General features: G+C 45.4%; 1 protein-coding gene across 1 annotated transcript in view; it reads left to right on the top strand.

Annotated features, from left to right (window-relative positions):
• Positions 1–22208, top strand: part of CNGB3 (cyclic nucleotide gated channel subunit beta 3) — a 346397-nt gene that overhangs the window by 259176 nt on the left and 65013 nt on the right. The window contains exon 16 of the mRNA XM_063924064.1: positions 1586–1704. Coding sequence (XP_063780134.1) covers positions 1586–1704 — 119 coding nt within the window. The remainder of the gene's footprint in view (positions 1–1585; positions 1705–22208) is intronic.

Here is a 22208-nt window from a genome sequence, read left to right as displayed (position 1 = left end):
AACTGCAAATGTCTTCATTTAAGAGACAAGATATAATCATTTTACCGGAATAGCAGCTATGATTTAGATGTACTGTACAGTTGAAAACCACTTTGAAATTCTAACAGTATATATTATCTAACAATAAGTAAACACAATTTACCAAGTCAAGGCCGAGGCAGCAGTTCTATCATCATTTGAAAAATGAAAGTGCATAAAATGATTATCTGACATCTAGAGGACTCACGTGGAAAAGGCCTGACATTCCTGACCTAACTGATTACTTGTCTCTCACATTGCTCCCTTGGTAAATTAGCACTCTCTTCCCATTTTGCCATTCTATTAAACCACAAAATAGTTTGAATCTCCTATATCTTCTTGTATAGAATGCTTTGTCTGACAGTTTCCCAATATCCATATAGAATGAATACTAAATCTGGCAGCCAGATTTAGTTTGATGCATTCTTTCTAGTATGTCTGTACTTTAATAGCAAGAAGCAACTTAGGACGAGATGTATAACGTTCGATTTTGCAAAAATAGTGCCAATTTTCAGCGATTCGCAAAGCAGTGTATTAAATAGCGTGCAAATAGCCGGAAGTAATATATGGCCGGAAGTAATAAATACCAAATCGCATAAAAAACATTTTGCTAAAAAAAAATATGCCAAAATATGGCCTACAGCATCAGGTCTGGTCCAAAAGGGAGGGTGAATAAATGTGTGTCCCATTCATCTTATGGATAAAAGGCAGAATGTTTAATAGCATTGGGCTCTTCCTGTACCCCTATATCTTGTAAGTCACAGCAAAACAGGAGTTTATCATTATTTGAACAGTAATTCCAGTCTTCTTGTTTTTATGATGCATTGTTATCACTGAGAAAGATGTCTTTATTTTGTATCTAACAAAGAGTCTTGCCTTATTTTTCATTTTGTGCAAGTGTGCCTAGATTTATGGCAAAGTATATTGCACTCCAAGCAGAATGTTGGCTTTTTGCTAGAGTTTTCACAATTTATAGGGTCAGGATCCCCATTCTAAATAGCTGGTGATGACCAAACTGTTGGCTCATGGCTAAGCATGTGTGAATATCGGGCACCTTCAATATATGATGCCATAGGAGGAGGGGGCTTAGCCACACCATACTTGTGTTGGCTGCATCTCTGGCAGCCCCAGACCTCCACCCCGGTCCAGAATTACAATTGGGCCTGGGCACTTTGCCTCCCTTCCTCTTGGTTTCCCTATGTAGTGAAGGAGTTGGCTGGAAGGAATTTGTATCTAGTGAAGTAGGAAGTGGGCTCACAGATGAGCCTCTGAGCAGGTCAGCGCAAATATGATATTGTATTTTATGAAGCAAAATTATTGTGAAATAAAGAATGTAAGCTGTAGTAAGTACAGTATGATATGTTGCCTTTTCCATTATATGTTGCTGTATTGTCAATTTCATGTTTCCTTTAGAATATTTGACAAGTTTTAAAACTTTATATGGCTACTGTTATAATACAAAACACAAAGACACAGTAGCATATAATCTGCGCTAATGTGACAAGACCATGAATATTGATATTTGCAGACAAGCCCTCTAACGTGATTTCATTATTTCTGAACTCAGGGGGAGATCGGACGAGAGATGTATATCATTAAGCAGGGGGCCGTACAGGTTCTAGGTGGGCCTGATGATACGAAAATCCTGGTGACACTGAAGGCTGGGGCTGTATTTGGAGAAATCAGGTTAATCTTTTTTTTTGTTGAAAATTTTAGTAAAGTCAGAAGTATTTTGATACAAAAACCTGGTTGTATTAGTAACAGTGTCCAGCAATTGATAAATGTGTTCTGTGCCCGGTCTCAGTGTGACTGCTGGCAGTCCCATATATGACGGGGGAGTATAAAAAGGTACTCCATGTGACAGGATGCATGTGGCCAACCTCATAGGAACTCTAGCTGTACCCTTCCCTTATATACTATGAGGTCTGTCTGCATTGCAGGATATATGATAATGAAATCATCCTGAGAGTATATATTGCTTCATTTGTTTGCTTCATTAGATCTAGCACGTTGGCCTAGCATCTCTGCCTGGGGCCCAGGCCTGCCACAGAGGTGCAACCTGCCATAGTTACACCATAGCTAGAATCTGAGTGGTTACTATGGGCAACAATACAACTGGTCTTTTTGTTAAATCTCCTCCACAGACTTGATCACCTGTTGGCTCCTGTGGCAGTCACTGTGAGGAACACTGACAAACAGTGTAACCAGGAAATGTAGAACACATTTACCAGGGTAACATGACATGACATGGCATGTAATGGTGCTCACATCATGCCACAATCACTCACGTGCACCAAATTCATATTCACACTATTAAGTGGGGAGCACTAATGCAGCGCAATTAATTTTCTTAACTGCAACATGTGTTATCTTACTGCATTATATGCATATACAATACATGCTTTTATCATAGAGTTATTCTACTGTCTCTAATTAGACACATCGTAATGAAATCAATATGATCTATTCTGTAACCTTATCCCATCATGACTCATTAACTGAGTTAATGGGTTAATATAATAGTAAGAAAAGTGGAAAGAGACAACTACAGGACTTCCTGCCCCGTCATCCATGCTGTGAGCAGCTTCCAGCTGCAGCTCTGCTCTGACTCCAGCAAAATCCTCTTTTTACGGCTGTTTTACAGCCTCCAGCTTGCCTCCTAGGACCTCCAGAGTCTCCCCAGGCTCCCCTGCCCTGCATGGAGAGGTTTCCTACCCCTCAGATGCCAGGAAAAGCACAAATAAACCGCGCTGACTGGCACCCATCTGAATCCCAGATGGTGCCCGCAACTGCACGCCTGGGACCTGGGCTGCTTTCCACAGAGGAAAGTCTCTCTTCTCACACCACTGCAGGTACCTCTGACGCTTATATTACTTATGGAGAAGTGGTACGTGCGATTGCTGAGGCTATGGAACCGATGTTTAAAAAACAAACAGACCTCTTCCAGCAGAGCATAGCTGCAATTGAGGGTCAGGTGAAAAAGCTGGCTGAACATGTGTCCACTACTGAGCATACTGCTGGGAATAATTTCCAAGATCTGCACACTTTAAAAACTGACTTTTCTGCATTGCAGAAATCTAATTTCCAGCTACTTTCTAAAGTTGACGACCTAGAGAATAACATCCGGGTTGTGGGGTTGCCGGAGACTTTAAAAGGACCTGATCTCTTTAAGTTTCTCAGCGTGACCCTTCCTCAATTACTAGATATACCTATTGGTGATCCGGACCTCATTATTGAAAGAGCTCACTGCTTAGGCCCGCAGACCGCGAGTCGTTATATATAAATGCCTTAATTACAGTATGTTCACAAAGAGCAGATCTGGTCTGCTTCCCGTAAGCACTGGAATTTGTCCTGGGACGGACATAAGCTGCTGATTTTTCAAGACTTTTCTACAGAAGTCACCAGGGCTAGAAAAGCGTTCTCTCCGGTCTGTCAGTCTCTGATACAAAAAGGCTGCAAGTTTGCTCTCCTGTTCCCGGCTCGCCTCCGGATTTACGCTGGTGATGGCTTCACTGATTTCATATCTGCCCCGACGCGTAGAATTATCTACAGGAATTGGACGCATCTTCTCGTGCTGAGTCCCCTGCGTCCCTCGCTTTAAGTGCTGCTGATTGATTATCCTGATTCTATTTTTGGTCCCTGTTTTTGCTACTTTCCTTACAGCCTTCTACATATGTTTTTTTCTTTGGAGGCGACTCTACTGACGTTTGTTTGAGCTACAGCTGGGTGTCATTAGGGGCTATTAAGCTGGACACTTGGCGGAGCACTTAACACCTGTGCTCAGTGGAAGTTCACGGTTTGCTATTTGGGCAGTATGCATGTCATGCTGCCGTGTTTTGTTTATTCTGTGTACTATATGTTTGTTTTTCTCTTCTGTTTGCTCTTCTCTCCCCCCTGTGCGTCTTTCTCTGTTCTTCCTTGTCCCACTCCCACCCCCCTACATGGCTGGCAACTATATGCTCTTGGGCTCCTTAATACTGTATGTAGTCTGTGATACTGCTTCCCTTTATGTTATTTCAACTGTATATTCCGTGTACTCTTTATATGCTTTAATGTGTTCTTATGGCTCTATTTAAATTAGGCACCTGGAATAGTGGGTGCTTCAATTCCCCCATTAAGTGTAAAAAAATACTGCTGTATCTGGATAATCTGCACTTAGATATGATATTCTTGCAGGAGACACATCTACTACCCTCAGAAATTGTTAAGTAAAATACCATAGGATGGAAAGTTTTGGCGGCAGCGCCCTTTAATTCGAAGTCAAGAGGAGTTATCCTCTTAGTAAAAAATACCATTCCTGTCTCTGTGACATCCACAATTGTAGACCCGACGGGTCGCTACCTTATTGTGGAGGCACTACTGTAGGATGTCCAATATGTTTTGTGCAACATTTATGGTCCTAACTGCTATGATTAGCTGTTTTTCCACTCTGTTTTGTCTCATCTCTATCCTTTAACTAATTTGTTTGTTTGTGGTGACTTTAATATGGTGGTTTCCCATGCACTGGATTGTCAGTACCCTGAACGGCAATCCGCACACTCGCCTAAATTTGGTATTTCTTATTTTATGAAACAATTGAATTTGACGGATGTGTGGAGGGCCAAGCACCCAATAGAAAGGGTCACTGTCCCGCCTTAATTATATCTTCACTTCCGATGTCCCCTTTCTGAGAGTTTTAGACTCCCACATAGAACCGATTGGCCTTTCTGACCACGCCTTGGTGTGTATCTCCTTGGCGACACCTGTAGACAAGGGCTCCTTTAACCACTTGCCTGGCATGCTCGCATCAGATGCGACCATGCCTGCAAGTGGGGTGGTATTCATGTGACCGCCGGTCAGCTGACCGACAGTCACATGACCTCCTCCACCAGCCCGACGGGTCACTGTCCCGATGGTCGGCATGCCGACCAACAGGGACTATTTCCACTCGTGGGTGTCCACGACACCCATAGAGTGGGAATAGAACCCGTGGCGACTGCAGGTCGCCACCGAGCCCACAAGGGGCTTGCTGCACTCGCCCCTCCCTGCTGGGATCCCGGCGTCGGTATGCTGCCGGGATCCCGGCGTCGGTAAGCTGACCGGCGGTCAGGAGACCGCCGGTCAGCCGTACTACACCCCTGCAAGTGCTCTATCTGACCTGGTCGCACAGGATGTGACCAGTCAGATAGAGAGTGTTAGCAGCGGCAGGGAAGAGAAACTTCCCACCGCTGCTGCTCTCCCCCTGTGTCTGCCGTGCTGCCGATCACTGCTGATCAGTCAGCACGGCAGGATCCCCCCCCCCCCCTCCAGCAGCTGCAGACAATGGCAGCCGCTGGGGAGTGTAAATGAACCCTCCCATGCCACCCCCAGACCCCCCCCCCCCCTGTATACCTGCAGGCTGTCCCGGCTTTCAAAATGAAAGCTGCGATGGTCGCGATGTTCCTGATGTTCCAATGGTCACAATGTTCCTGATCGATGTTTGGGAAAAAAAATATATTTTTTTAAATATTTTGTTTCCTTTTTTTAAACTAAAATAATTTGGGATAGGGTTAAAGTCATGTTCTTCACCTAATTCACTCATACAAAAAAATGACAATTTCGGAGTGGTTTTCGGTGAAATAAATAGTCAGTTAAGTGGTTAAGCAGTGGAGATTTCCCGCCCATTTAGCCTCCTCCCTGAAATTTCTTAAATCCTGGTTGGACTATGCTCACGCCAATGCTGCTCATGCTAGTGATAATCCTGCACTGTTTTGGCAAGCCTCTAAGGTGGTGATCTGGGGGAAATATTATTTCATTTGTGACAGATAATCTGAAGAAATTTTTAGAGACTTTCAAATTGGCGCAGTTAAGACTTACTGACTCATTCCGTAGATTCAAAGCTGCCCCTACCCCGTCTAATAAGCAGAGTTATTTGGAATGTAAGACCCATTTTAACGAAGTATTGACGGCTATGGGGGATCGCTATACTTTTAACAAAGGTTACCAATTTTATAAATATGGCAACAAAACTGGCCGATTGCTGTCCAATCTCCTACGGGGCCGTTGCCCACCTACTCTCATCAAACGTCTATGTAGAGAAGCGGGTGTTTACACCTCCTCTAGTGAACAGGTTATTGAGGAATTACACTCATTTTATACCACTCAATATACTGCCTTGCCCTCTAATACACAAAATAGCGATAACTTTTGGTCAACTATATTCCCACCCCAATTGTCATCCGATTCTGCTGCCTCCTTTACCGCTCCCATAACCTTGGAGGAAGTCCAGAGGACTATTAAAGAGTTAAAAGTGGGAAAAGCCCCTGGTCCTGACGGGTTTAGTGGAGAATACTACAGGCTTCTTTCTGATAAAATTAGTGAACCCCTTACTGATATGTATAATTACATATTATCTACTCACTCATTATACCTATACTTTAATTTGGCCATTCTGAAAGGTATCCCCATACCTGGCAAGGATCCGGACTCCCTGGCCTCATATAGGTCCATCTCCCTCCTCAATAACCATTACAAAATATTATTAAAGATTTTTGCGGAGAGGGTGTAGGTACTTATGCCCTGCCTGATTCATGAGGACCAGACGGGTTTTATTTGGGGGAGGCACTCCACTGCTAATATTCGAAGGATACTGGCCGTGGCCCAATGGCAAAGCTCCACTACTGCTCCAGGCAGAGGCGGAACTACCGCCAGTGCAACCAGTGCGTTGCACTGGGGCCCGTCTCTGTCCAGGGGCCCAAAGCATGTAATGAGTCAAACTGACTCATTACATGCCGCCGTGTGCTGCGGCCAACCGCTGCCCGCAGCACACAGCCGCCCGGAGAGGAGAGGAGCAGCGGTACGGGGGAGAAGGAGGAGGAGGGAGGTGGAGGAGGGAGCTGCAGCAGCGCTTTACTACTAGTTGAGGCGCTGCTGCTGCTGTCCCTCTGCTTTACTATAGGCTGTCTTCCGAGAACAGCCTATAGTGAAGCAGAGGGGCAGCAGCAGCAGCGTCTCCACCAATAACACAGCGCTGCTGCGGCTCCCTCCTCCACCTCCCTCCTCCTCCTTCTCTCCTGCCCGGGAATCGTGACCAGAAGCTGCACCGAGGAGCCTGAGCCAGCGGAGAGGGTAAGTATAATTCTTTCTTTCTTTCTTTCTTTCTTTCTTTCTTTCTTTCTTTCTTTCTTTCTTTCTTTCTTTCTTTCTTTCTTTTCTTTTCTTTCTTTCTACAAAAAGGGGGACTGTCTGCCACAATGTGTAAAAAGGGGGAATCTGCTTGTCGCAATGTGTAAAAAGGGGGAATCTGCCTGCCGCAATGTGTAAAAAGGGGGAATCTGCTTGCCGCAATGTGTAAAAAGGGGGAATCTGCTTGCCGCAATGTGTAAAAAGGGGGAATCTGCCTGCCGCAATGTGTAAAAAGGGGGAATCTGCTTGTTGCAATGTGTAAAATGGGGGAATCTGCCTGCCGCAATGTGTAAAAAGGGGGATGCTGTCTGCCGTTATGTGTAACAAGGGCACGCTGTCTGCCGTAATGTGTAACAAGGGCAAGCTGTCTGCCGTAATGTGTAAAAAGGGGACGCTGTCTGCCGTTATGTGTAAAAAGGGCACGCTGTCTGCCGCTATGTTTAACAAGGGCACGCTGTCTGCCGTTATTTGTAAAAAGTGTATGCTGTCTGCCGCTATGTGTAACAAGGGCACGCGGTCTGCCGTTATGTGTAAAAATGGCACGCTGTCTGCCATTATGTGTAAAAAGTGCACGCTGTCTGCCGCTATGTGTAAAAAGGGCACGCTGTCTGCCGTTATGTGTAAAAAGGGGACGCTGTCTGCCGTAATGTTTAAAAAGGGGACGCTGTCTGCTGTAATGTGTAAAAAGAGGAATCTGTCCGCCGTAAGGTGTAAAAGAGTCTCTACCTGGTGTAGTGGTGCTACTGTGCGGGGTAATTTAAATAATGGAGACTACTGTGCACCGTTTTATGAATTGGTATTATTTTGTGGCCACACCCCTTCCCCACGAAGCCACGCCACTATGTATTTTTGCGCGCGCCTACGGCGCACACTGCCCCTGTTTTGCATGCAGGGGTGGGGCTCCGATACCGTTTCTTGCACACAGTGCTAAAATGTCTAGTTACGGCACTGTTGCTAGGTATCCATTTCTCTGGCCCTGAACAGGTCCCCCTCACCAGATCCTCTCCAGGGGTGAGAGGGTGGACTTGGATGGGATGGGGGGCCCAAAGCATTTTGTCGCACCTGGGCCCACCGCTCGCTAGTTCCGCCACTGGCTCCAGGCTATTATTTCCTGTGATGCTGAGAAGGCCTTTGACCTGGTGTCCTTGGACCATTTATTTACTACATTTTGGGGGTCATTCTGAGTTGATCGCACGTAGCAATTTTTTTCAACTAGACGCTGCCTATGGGAGAGTGTATTTTAGCATAGCAGGGCTGCAATCGCTTGTGCAGCCCTGTTATGCTAAAAAAGTTTTGTGGAAAACAAGACTAGCCCTGCAGTTACTTACCCTGTGCGATGGATCCAGTGATGACGGTCCCGGAATTGACGTCAGACATCCACCCTCCAAACGCCTGGACATGCCTGCGTTCGGATCTCCATGCTCGAAAAACGGTGAACTGACGCCCCTTCCTCCTGTCAATCTTCTTGCGGTAGCTGCTGTGACCCATTTTTTCGTACATGGCGTTGCTGCTCAGCGATGGCCTTCGCCAGGCAATGACGCACCTGCGCAATGCGTCTGCCGTGCATGCGCAGTTCCGACCTGTTCGCACCGCTGTGATGAACCGCAGCGTCCGAACGGGTTGGAATGACCCCCTTTAGGGGTTTGGATTCACTCAGGATTTTATCACAATCTTGAGCACGCTTTATACAAATTCTGCATCGCAAATATCCTGTAATGGCTAACCCTTTTTCTATTTCTAACCCTTTTTCTATTTCTCGGGTCACCAAGCAGGGCTTATTCTTATTCTTATTTTTATGGTGCCATACTGGAGACAATGGGGGTCATTCCGGGTTGTTTGCTCGTTGACGATTTTCGCAATGGAGCGATTAAGGCAAAAATGCGCATGGTACGCAGTGCGCATGTGCTAAGCATTTTAGCACAAAACTTAGTAGATTTACTCATGTCCGAATGAAGAATTTTTATCGTTGAAGTGATCGGAATGTGATTGACAGGAAGTGGGTGTTTCTGGGCGGAAACTGACCGTTTTCTGGGAGTGTGCGGAAAAACGCAGGCGTGCCAGGATAAAACGCAGGAGTGTCTGGAGAAACGGGGGAGTGGCTGGCCAAATGCAGGGCGTGTTTGTGACGTCAAACCAGGAACGAAACGGGCTGAGCTGATCGCAGTGTAGGAGTAAGTCTCGAGCTACTCAGAAACTGCTAAGAATTATTTATTCGCAATTCTGCTAATCTTTCGTTCGCAATTCTGCTATGCTAAGATACACTCCCAGAGAGCGGTGGCCTAGCGTGTGCAATGCTGCTAAAAGTAGCTAGCGAGCGAACAACTCGGAATGAGGGCCCATATGCCTTGGAAGAAGCTTCACATTCAAAGAATTGCATCCACCTGCCAGGAATATATCTAAAATTGGATCTGTTTCTCAAAAAAAAAAAAAAAAAAAAACGGGAGTGAATTGTGACTCACTTCCGGCCAGTGGAATGCATCCCACTTCCGGTTTTGCAGGTGGAACACAAACAGAGGTCACTTCCGGTTCCGGTGGACGGCGAACTGGAAGTGCCATTTTTTGACAGTATAAGAACCCCTCCTGATACACTGGAAACATACAGCCTTGAAAAAGGGACTTTGATGTCCCAAAATGCGTCGGCACCTGCTTTCCGGTACTTTCCTGTGCTTCTGGACATCCTTGACTGTAAAAGGGACCACTGGGGAACACGTCTGACGGAGCCACATGCAGGGTATTGTTCCCGGGAAATACCTTGCATTCATAACACCTGCGGCTCCGATTATCATCTTGTTAGGACTCTGTTTCCCATGTTGGGTTCTGTTTTTGTCTCACTTTTAATCGTTGTGTAGTATTAAAATTTATATTTTATTCACATCAAGCTGGTACATTACATTTTATTGAGAAAATAGAAGTTCCTGCAAAAAGTGTAGCATTGGATTAGCACTAAGTGGGAGGAGTCACTTTACCAATTTTAGTGCACCAAGCAGGGCTGTCCGCTCTCACCACTCCTTTTTGCGCTTGCTCTTGAGCCGCTGGCCATCGCCCTTCACTAGTCCTCTGCATTTCGGGGAATCCAGATCGGTACTGTGGAGTTGAAAGTCGCTCTGTTTGCAGACGACATGCTGCTTTTTACAGTCAGGTCCATAAATATTGGGACATCGACACAATTCTCATATTTTGGACTCTATACACCACCACAATGGATTTGAAATGAAACAAACAAGATGTGCTTTTTTATTTTTTTTATATTTTTTTTTGAAAATAAGTTTTATTGGTTTTTGTAATAAGAAAAAACAAGTGCATAAACAGTAAACAAGACATATGGATCAATACAGAGGGCAAATAACACTGAGGCATCAGTAAGTTATAATAACAGCCTGGTTCATAGTGATCCGATTCATAAAATATCAAAGGAAGAGAAATGAAGCGACAATACAGTTATAGAAAGAACAAGACGAGGTAAGAGAGAAGAAGAAGCAAGAACAAGAGAAAAAGGGAAATGGGGGGGGGGGCAAGAGTGTCAGCCAGTCAAGGTTGGTCACAATATTGCTTTTTGTCATCTATATAGCTAGTGGATCAGATGGTTGTCAATGGCGGTTCAGCATTAAAGTGCATTGTCCATGGCGTCCAAGTGCGTATAAAGGTGACTGATGTGTCGTGAAGGGCAGCGGTAATGCGTTCCAGTTTGTATGTGGTCCATATAGCATTAATAGTGGCGGGAATAGTTGGGGGGGAGGTGGATTTCCAATTCGCTGCAATTTGGCATTTGGCCGTATTTAAAATGTGCTTAATTAATCTTAGTAGATGGCTCGAAGTGTCCGGAACAGGGCGCAGAAGTAGAGAGTAAAATGGTGAGTCAGGAATAATCACACCAGTGATTTCCAGTATTAGTTTATGAATCTGGCGCCAGTAGCGGCGGGCGATCCCACAGGACCACCAAACATGCAGCATGGTTCCTCTCCGCCCACAAAGTCTCCAACATCTATCCGAGCAGGAAGGATAAATAGCCTGAAGTCTAGACGGGACTAGGTACCATCGGTAATAGATCTTATATGAATTTTCCTTGATACGAACCGACAAGGAGCTCCTCGCAATTTCCTGTCTAATGTCAACCCACTCCTCGACATCTAACGTTTCCCCTATATCTCGTTCCCACGCTAATTCGTGGGCCTCTTTCGCAGGGACATTGTGTGAGAGTAAAATTTGGTAGATAGCGGATAATAAACCTTTTGTAGAGCGTTGACCACAACATAGAGATTCAAATGGCGTTTTGGTTGTGGGATGAGCCGATTTACAAAGAGTAGAATAAAAGTGGCAGATTTGCAGAAATTGATAGAAAGTCGAGTGGGGAAGAGAAAAGCGTGATTGTAGGTCCGCAAACAAGGGAAATGAAGAAAGAGGGGCTAGATCAATCAAGAAAAGGACGTTGTGTGAAGTCCAATGTTTAAAAGCAAGGTGGTTAGTACCTGGAGGGAACTCAACATTGTCCCAAAGAGGAGTCAATAGCGGATTATAGGAACGAAGACGATAAAAGCGGGTGCAATTATCCCAGACCGACAGTGTAAAGCGCATTGTCGGCATTAAGAGAGACGATACCGGGCGGGAGCGGTGCTTGCACCATAACAGGGTTGAAGATGAATACATATGTATTGCATGAGCTTCCAAAAGCATCCACAGTCTCTGTTCAGGAGGCGAGTGCCAGAGGACACAGGAGGCCAAGTGTGTAGCCCGGTAATAATTAATCAAATCCGGCAAACCAAGGCCCCCCGAGGTACGAAGTTGTTGGAGTAATCGTATCTTAACTCTGGGCTTCTTTCCAGCCCAGATGAAGATAGACAGATCCCTCTGAAGATTCTTCAATATTTTAGTTGGTATGTGGATTGGGAGGGTCTGCCAAAGATATAGTAATCGCGGAAGTATGTTCATTTTGACAGCAGTTATACGCCCTAACCAAGAGATATAGAGTTTGTTCCATCCAACTAGATCAGTGCGTATAGACACAAATAAACGTTGGAAGTTAGCTGCGTATAGTGACGCGTAAGACTTAGTAAAGTATATATCTAGATACTTGTTTGGTGGGTTGCCACTTAAACGGGTAAGAAGATTGTAGGAGGTGTAGATCCCGGGGAGACACGTGTATATCCAGAATCTCTGTTTTCTCAGCGTTGAGTTTGTAATTAGACAGATGACTATAAGTTTGAATCTCCTCAAACAGATGTTGTAGAGATATAAGTGGGTCGGTTAAAGTTAGAATGACGTCGTCAGCATACAACGCTATCTTGAATTCATGATTCCCTACCGCTATGCCCGAGATGTTAGTGTTCAGTCTGATTTTGGCCGCTAAAGGCTCCATCATCAGAGCGAATAGCAATGGGGAGAGTGGGCAGCCCTGCCGGGTGCCATTCCTAATAGAAAAAGACGGGGAAGAAAGACCGTTGACGAGAACGGAGGCAGAAGGGTTGTGATAAAGTGAAGTAACGGCATTATAAAAAGCACCGTGCAGGCCTATATTTTTCAGGGTTTGTTGGATAAAGGGCCATGCTACTCTATCAAAGGTTTTTTCCGCATCCAAAGCCACCACCAGGGTCGGAAGGGACTCCCGTTGAGAGAGAAGAATAAGATCGATAAGTCGGCGAGTGTTGTCCGCTGCTTGTCGGTTAGGAATGAAGCCGACTTGATCAGGATGCACTAAAATCGACAGGAATGGGGCCAATCTGTTCGCCAGAATTTTAGCGAACAACTTGAGGTCCGTATTTAACAACGAGATAGGTCTATAATTTTTCATTTCTAGCGGGTCGCGTTCAGGCTTGGGTATAACGATAATGTTAGCCCTGGTGGTGGCTGTGTCCAGAGAGCCCAGTTCCAGTAAAGAGTTGAATAATGAGTGAAGCATGGGAAGAAGAGATTGCGCACATTTTTTGTAATAGATGGCAGTATAGCCATCAGGACCCGGGGCGGACGAGCGGCGCAACTGAGCTATCGTAATCAGAATTTCCTCGTTGGAGATAGGGGCATTAAGTATTTCTAGGTCTGAAGCGGAAAGTTTTGGCAGGCGACAGGTGGCGAAGTAGTGTTGCATGTTGATGATGTGAAGAGGATCAACATTGGCAGGTGAAGGCAAGTTGTAGAGTGATTCATAGTAATCGTGAAATTGTGAGGCCATAACTGTGGGGTCACAAGTCACGGATCCGTCAGAGCATTTCAAGGCAAGTATGCGGTTTTGCGTCCTCTTTGCCCGGAGACGGCGAGCCAGCATGGTGTCAGCCCTGTCCGACTTTTCATAAAATTTCTGGCGGATCCATAAAAGTGAGTTAACCGTCTTTTTTGTGAGAATTTGCGACAGCTGTCCCTTAAGTGAGAGGATCTTAGTATAAAGCCGTTTTTTTGGGGAAGCGTTGGTGGAGAAGGGTTAGGGAAGTTAGTTCTGTTTCCAAATCAAGAATACGTTTAGTCTCTATTTTTTTGTGAGCTGAAGCAAGATTAATGAGGAGGCCACGTAACGTGGCTTTGTGAGCCTCCCATAATACCGCAGGGGAAACATCAGGAGAGCTATTATCGGTAAAGTAGGTACGAATCATGGCGTTAATTTCAACAATGTTAGAGGGTTTAAGGAGAAGAGACTCATTTAAACGCCATGTCCGAGGGAGCGAGAGTGTATGAGGGATAGCAATATCCAATGTGAGGGCATAATGGTCTGACCACGTAGTGGGGATTATTTGTGCCCCGCGGAGGCTCCGAGTGGAGTCACGGTCAACAAAGATGTAGTCGATGCGGGTGTAGAGGTCGTGTGGGGGTGAATAATGCGTGTATCCTCGGGCAGAAGGATACAAAGTCCTCCAGCTATCGTACAAATCATGTGAGGAGATACAGTTCCGCAGGAGCTTAGAGAGCTTCGTAGGAGAGGATGACCCCGTGCTAGGGTGAGACCTATCAAGGTGAGGGTCAAGGGCAATGTTACAATCCCCAGCAATTATAATTTTGGAATTTGAGAATTTAGAGAGCTGGTCAGAGAAGGTCCCAAAGAAAGAACCCTGCTGCATGTTTGGGGCATATACGGACGCCAAGGTGATAGGGTGTTGATTGAGGGAACCTGAGAGGATTACAAATCTACCATTGTCGTCGTGAAAAGAATCACGAATGATTATGGGGAGATCCCGGTGGAGCATTATCGCAGTACCCCTGCGCTTGGCTGACATAGTAGAATGAAAGGTGTGAGGGTATTTTTTACTGTTTAAGGAAGGGTGGGGGTCTTTAAAATAAGTTTCTTGAAGAAATATTATATCCGGCTTATGCCGAGCAAAAAAATGGAACGCCATGGAACGCTTAGTCGGGGAGTTAAGACCATTGACATTTATGGACAACAATTTCAAGGTCATGGAGGGTAATAATAACCCATGTGTAGTACATTGAGCAACCATTGATGTGGCCAGACATGGAAAGAGCGAAAAGACAGAGAAGAATAGAATAGAATATGAGCAAGAGGGAACTCAAAAGACAGGCCCATTCCTAAAAGCGGGTGGGGCCCAAAAGAGGAAGGGGTAGTGCCAATCAGGCAGCCCCTCCGGTGTGGGGGGTATTGACAATATAAGAAAACTGTAAATAGAAAACCAGAACGTATATAATAATAACAAAGGTATCCTGCGGTCAAGCGCGAGGGCATAGATATAAACAGGTCAAGACATAAAAAACGAGATTTGACATCCTGACGTAACTAGGCAAACATATAACTAAACGACTACTGTGGTAGCAACTAGATACGGGGAGAGGAAAAAAAAACACATTTAAAAAACCCCGTTTGGGAGAGCAAACAATGTCACATAATAACATTCAGTGAATGACTATAGTAAGTTACAGCAGGGACCGGGTTAGGAGTAGCAATAATATTGAATATAAAGCCTGAGGTGGGCCCATGCTAATGAGCACAATATTAGCCTTACCAATTCAAGGCACAATGAACATCGTCCCAATGGGTCCAGGCAGGACCATCACCCAAAAGTCTCATGAATCAAAGAGTCCATAAAACAACCCGAGCAGTGTGTGTAGAGTGTAAAGGAGAGGGGAAAGAAAAGAAAAAAAGGGGGGGGGGGGGAATTGTCCCGTATTCAGCCAAACATAGTTACGTATCTGTAGTCATCAGTGAGCTCCGTTATTTAGTGGACCAGTCAGGAGTCGGTGCTACAGGCCTCAACGGCGGCGTGGAGGTGAGCTGATTCCTAAGCTTGTCGGGTAAGGTATCGAGAATGCCAAGAGTCTTGAGAAGGTCGTAGCCTTGAGTAGGGGTTTTAATTGAGTGATGGGACCCATCCTTGGTTACTTGAAGTTGAAAAGGGAAACCCCATTTGTACTTAATTGAATTTGTACGGAGAACTTTGGTAATTACAGCAAGGTCTCAGCATTTTCTAAGTGTAGAGGGAGCTAAGTCTTGATATATTTGCAGTTGAGTGCCAGAGTAATCTACGGATTGAAGTTCCCGAGCGGCCAGCATGAGCTTTTCCTTGGTCTTATAATAGTGGAATCGGAGGATGACATCTCGGGGTGGTTGGGTAGGAGGCGGCCGAGGACGGAACGCTCTGTGCGCCCTATCCAGAAGGAGCAGGTTTTTCGGAGTACCGGGGAGTAAATTCAGAAACAGGCCCTCTAGAAAACCTGGGAGGGCTTCCAGGGTAACACCCTCAGGGATATTGCGGATCCTGACATTGTTTCTCCTATTCCGGTTGTCCAAATCCTCCAGATGGTCTTCATGCACGTCGACATCGGTGCGGAGGTCAGTTAGCTCCTGTTCAAGTACGGCCTGGTATTGACACACCTCATCCATTTTACGTTCCAACGAATCAGTACGTGTACCCAAGTCGGTCAGATCTTTTCTAAATTCTGCAAGCGCCGATCTCATTTCGGTTTGAATAGTTTTGGTGACGATAGAGACGACGTCTTGGGTGGTGAGGTGAGCTCTCGGCGATGGAGCATCCTCCAAATCAGACATTCGGTCTACAGTTGACGAGTTACGAGAAGTAGATCCTGCCTTTTCCCATGCACGGAGGATGCTGGGTTTGTTAACAGCATTCGATTTACGGTTCTTTTGCAACATAATAGAGCGGGAAAGGCAAGGAAGTAAATATCAAGAGTATCAGCTCCGCGTCGGAAATCTCAGGTGTATCCGGAAAATAATCTCAAGGGAGGCCTCGGCTAGATCAGTAGCTGACCCTCTAGCGCTAGGAGACCGCAGGATAGGCTAGTCTAGGACAGGCATCGTGAGCACCATGGAGCGCCTCCTAGAGCTTGGGCTACCATTAGTAGAGAATTACGGTGAGATGGTGTGGAACGACTCGGTGCCTCGGGTCGTGGGGGGCCACGGAGTATAAGGTAAGTATAAGATGGACGTAGGGGGCCGGCAACAGGGGGCTCCACGGGTCAGCCGGTGATTTGCAGCAGTGATGGGGGGCCACGAGCAGTGGCAATCCACGTCCCGCAAGTGCGCCTGTGTGGACGTTATATAACAAGCAGGTGGGAAGGGTAATCCTGTTTTCCTGCGCCCCTTCTGTGATTAACAGGATTGAGGAATAAGGCAGGGGGGCCGGAGTCTTCGTTTTTACCCCATGAAGGGGGGTCCCAGAATATGAATTGTCTCGGGCTAGCAGCGCTGCGGTCTCTGGGGGCGGGGAGGGCCACAGAGGCTGTGAGGCATGTACCCTGAGAGAAGAGCTGCAGGGAAGCCTGTGAGCTATGGTGCGGCTATGTAACTCAGTGTGAGCCTGTCAGCTCCGGGACCAGCAGCCAGTAGGTGCCTCGCAGCAGGACGCCGTGGACACGGATGAGAAAGCCGGCACCAGGTGTGGGAATCCGTGGGCAGGCGTCCCGTTCCTCCCGTCCCCGGCTTCAGGGGAAGCCGCGGCAAGACGGGCACCCCCAAGATGTGCTTTAACTGCAGACTTTCCGCTTTAATTTGAAGGTATTTACATCCAAATCAGGTGAACGGTGTAGAAATTACAACGGTTTCTATATGTGCCTCCCACTTTTTAAGGGACCAAAAGCAATGAGACAAACTAAACAATCCTAAATCAAAGGTTCACTTTTTAATACTTTGCAGCAAATCCTTTGCAGTCAATTACAGCCCTGGAACGCATAGACATCACCAGACGCTGGGTTTCATCCCTGGTGATGCTCTGCCAGGCCTCTATTGCAAATGTCTTCAGTTCCTGCTTGTTCTTGGGGCATTTTCCCTTCAGTTTTGTCTTCATCAAGTGAAATGCATGCTCAATCGGATTCAGGTCAGGTGATTGACTTGGCCATTACATAACATTCCACTTATTTGCCTTAAAAAACTCTTTGGTTGCTCTTGCAGTATGCTTCGGGTCATTGTCAATCTGCACTGTGAAGCACGTCCAATTCTAAAGCATTTGACTGAATATGAGCAGATAATATTGCCCAAAACACTTCAGAATTCATCCTGCTGCTTTTGTCAGCAGTCACAGTATCAATCAATACAAGGGAACCTGTTTCATTGGCAGCCATACATGCCCACGCCATGACACTACTACCATCATGCTTCACTGATGAGGTGGTATGTTTTGGATCATGAGCAGTTCCTTTCCTTCTCCATACTCTTCTCTTCCCATCACTCTGGTACAAGTTGATCTTTGTCTCATCTGTCCATAGGATGTTGTTCCAGAACTGTAAAGGCTTTTTTAGATGTTGTTTGGCAAACTCTAATCTGGTCTTTCTGTTTTTGTGGCTCACCAATGGTTTACATCTTGTAGTGAACCCTCTATATTCACTCTTGTAAAGTCTTCTCTTGATTGTTGATACATATTCACCTACCTCCTGGAGAGTGTTCTTGATCTGGGCAACTCTTGTGAAGGGGTTTTTCTTCACCAGGGAAATAATTCTTCTTTCATCCACCACAGTTGTTTTCCGTGGTTTTCCGGGTCTTTTGGTGTTGCTGAGCTCTCCGGTGCTTTCTTTCTTTTTAAGAATGTTCCAAAAACAGTTGATTTGGCCACACCTAATGTTTTTGCTATCTCTCTGATGGGTTTGTTTTTTATTTTTCAGCCTAAGGATGGCTTGCTTCCCTGATAGTGGCAGCTCTTTGGATCTCATATTGAGAGTCGACAGCAACAGATTCCAAATGCAAATGTCACACCTGGAATCTACTCCAGACCTTTCACCTGCTTAATTGATGATGAAATAATGAGGGAATAGCCCACTCCTGTCCATGAAATAGCTTTTGAGCCGATTGCCCCATTACTTTTGGTCCCTTTAAAAGTGGGAGGCACATATAGAAACCATTGTACTTCCTACACCGTTCGCCTGATTTGGATGTAAATATCCTCAAATTAAAGTGGAAAGTCTGCAGTTAAAGCACATCTTGTTTGTTTCATTTCGAATCCATTGTGGCGGTGTATAGAGCCCAAAATATGAGAATTGTGTTGATGTCCCAAAATGTATGGACCTGACTGTATGTCTGACCTGGCTTCCTCGCTCCCAGAGGCTCTTAGACTTATAGATTTCTATCGTTCATTTTCAGGTTACAAAATTAATGTTGCCAAATCAGAGTATTTACCCTTATCATGGGACCCTAGTGGGTTCCGTAAACTTCTCGTTCTTTCCCATTTACGTTTAGCCACCCTGGTCCTTAAATATTTGGGTGTTTATTTCCCTCTAGACATGCACAATCTATACTCAGTCAATTTTGCCACGTCCTACAATCTATCCCCAAATTATTAGATACTTGGTTGTCTCTGCCTTTATCTCTTTTGGGTAGAGTTGCTGTTCTCAAGATCACATATGTCATGCAAATGCTTCCTATTGCCATAGCTCAACGGGATATCCTCCTTTTACAAAGAATTTTCACTAAATTTCTATGGAACAATGGCAACCTAGGATGGCACTGGCCAAGCTTCAACAGCCTCGGGTAGATGGTGGATTGGGTGTCCCTGACCTGGGATTGTTTTCTCATGCAGTTTTTTTAGGTATATATCTGATTGGTTACTAGACAGGTCTCTACCTGTTGAAAGGGAACTGTTTATGCCTTATTCTCCAAGTGCCTTACTACTGTACATATGGAACGTAAGAGAATTCCTAAGCAATTCCTATTGAACCCTCTGTTTAGAGACACTTATCCTGCTTGGCAAGCATTTAATCGAAAGATTAAAAGTAATTGAAAATGTACTCCCTATATGTGGTAATCCTTCATTTACCCCGGCCTTGGAGAGTGGGACTTTTACGGTTTGGAAACAACATGGTACTGTATAATGACCATTAAGAATGTGTTTGACCCTGGAGGTGTAATTAAATCCTTCCAATCTCTCAAGGAAGAGTATGACATTTCCAATAAGTCCTTTTACATGTACTTACAACTATGCCATTATGTACAGTCCCTGCTTTTTTTCTTTTCTTCCATACTAGCCAGCGACCCCTTAGTACAGCTTCTTAACTCATTGCGAACCCATTCTTATCATACTAAAATGTTGGTTGGCCTGTTAGCTGTTAATAACCATATTACTGCATGGAGGACAACACACAACAGTTGGTCGAAGGATATCCCCTCCTTCCTCAAGTTTGATGAGTTATTATTACACTTTGACTCAGATATAAGACACCTTCGCACCGCTATGTTGCAGGAGGTCTACAGCCGAGTTTTAAACAGGGCCTATATTTCTCAATCTCAAAGGAGTCATCTGGTAGACGCAGAATCTGGGCACTGCCCTAAATGCAGATCACCCAAGGCATCCTTTTACCATAATTTTTGGCAGTGTCATAAGCTTGATTTTGGAATAAAGTTGTGGCCTATATTAATAGACTTTTTTTTCATTGCAGCTTACACCAGACCATTTAGCCCTCCTCTGCTTATATTTTCGTAGTTGGAATCTGGACCCACATAGTAACTCTATTATACCATTACTTGTAATTATTATAACAGCCGCCAGAAAGACTATCCTTTTGCATTGGATTGATAAGCGCCCACCCTCTCTATCTACGATGCAACAACTCTTGCTTAATATATTATATTATGACGGGAGGGCAGCCTTCCCTGATGTAGAAAAGGGGGTAATAAAATTTTACAAAAAGTGGGGCCCTCTCATTGAGTCCCTACCTCCACAAACGCAATCTCAAATACTACAAGCATTTGACTCCACCAGTTGGTTTATGCTAAAACAGCTTTCCTTAGGGATTTACCTTAAATATGGCGATGTGTAACATGTACTCCCTCCTCTGATTCTCCTCATTGTAGTTTGACTGTCTACCATATCGAGGTACTATACTACTATTGTCCTTGTCTACTGTATGTCCTACTGGTGGTGCCCCACCCGCCTCGCATTTTAAAAAATTTGTTCGTACTTTGTTTTTACTTGCCACTTCTCCCATCCCCCCTCTTTTCCCCTTTGTGTTTTCCTCCCCCTTGTCTTGCTCTTTGTTTGTTCCTATCACTGTTTGTTGGTTCTTTACATACTTGATTTATTGGTAAATTTTAGAGTACTGGAAAGTGTTTCTCCGATGTCAAGCTGGGCCTGACCTTTTGTTTTGTATTTTACTATATACACTGTACTTTATGTATGCCACTTTTTTATTTTCTACATGGTTGGATGGTTTATATCTTTCAAATGTGGACTTTACATTTTGATTCGCCTCATCATTGGATTTCTTGGCATACGTACTGCACGGACAAATCTGGATTATTTGCTTGGACTGTTAGCCCTCATTATGTCTACTTTTAAGAACTGACCCACTGCCCTAAATTGTATCGATTTTCCTTTTTGCTATTTTGTGATTTGTTGTCTACTGAAAACTTTTAATAAACAGATTTTGGGAAGAAAAAAAAAGACAACTACCTTCTAGTGTAGTATCTATATATAGCAATTATTAAAGATAAATACAAAATATAAAGTGCAAATTGCCAGGGGTGTAGGAACCAGGGGGGGGAGCAGAGGGTCAGTTGCCCCCCATAATTTCTATTGGGTGGACAAAGACTGTGTATTGTCACCCAGTGCCGTAACTAGGCATTTTAGCGCTGTGTGCAAGAAACAACATTGGCGCACCCCCATGCAAGATAGGGGCAGTGCGCGCCGTAGGTGCGCGAAAAATGTATAGGGGCGTGGCTTCATGGGGAAGGGGCGTGGCCACAAAATAATAGCAATTCATACTACGGTGCACAGTAGTCTCCATTATTCAAATTACGCTGCACAGTAGCGCCACTACACCAGGTAGAGCCCCTTTTATACATTACAGCAGACAGCGTCCCCCTTTTTACACATTACAGCAGACAGTCCCCCTTTTTTACACATTGCGACAGATAGTCCACCTTTTTACACATTGCGGCAGCCAGTCCCCCTTTTTACACATTGCGGCAGCCAGGCCCCCTTTTTACACATTGCGGCAGCCAGGACCCCTTTTTACACATTATGGCAGCCAGGCCCCCTTTTTACACATTGCGGCAGATAGTCCCCTTTTTTACACATTGCGGCAGCCAGCCCCCCTTTTTACACATTGCGGCAGCCAGTCCCCCTTTTTACACATTGCGGCAGCCAGGCCCCCTTTTTACACATTGCGGCAGCCAGGCCCCCTTTTTACACATTGCGGCAGCCAGTCCCCCTTTTTACACATTGCGGCAGCCAGGCCCCCTTTTTACACATTGCGGCAGCCAGTCCCCCTTTTTACACATTGCGGCAGCCAGTCCCCCTTTTTACACATTGCGGCAGCCAGGCCCCCTATTCACACATTGCGGCAGCCAGTCCCCCTTTTTGCACATTGCGGCAGCCAGTCCCCCTTTTTACACATTGCGGCAGCCAGGCCCCCTTTTTACACATTGCGGAAGCCAGGCCCCCTTTTTACACATTGCGGCAGCCAGGACCCTTTTTACACATTATGGCAGACGGTGTCCCCCAGAGAGAGAGAGAGAGAGAGAGAGAGAGAGAGAAAGAGAGAGGGATATACTTACCTTCTCCCCGCTGACAGGCTCCTCGTGCTGGCATCTCCCTCTGTGCAGTATGCAGGCATCGGACAAGGAGGAGGAGGGAGGGGGACTGGAGCCGCAGCAGCGCTATTTCATTGGT

The sequence above is a fragment of the Pseudophryne corroboree genome, chromosome 5, assembly GCF_028390025.1.
Source record: "Pseudophryne corroboree isolate aPseCor3 chromosome 5, aPseCor3.hap2, whole genome shotgun sequence".
NCBI classification, from domain to species: domain Eukaryota; kingdom Metazoa; phylum Chordata; class Amphibia; order Anura; family Myobatrachidae; genus Pseudophryne; species Pseudophryne corroboree.
The sequence above is the reverse complement of the archived record's forward strand: the minus strand, read 5'-3'. Positions and strand labels throughout refer to the sequence as shown.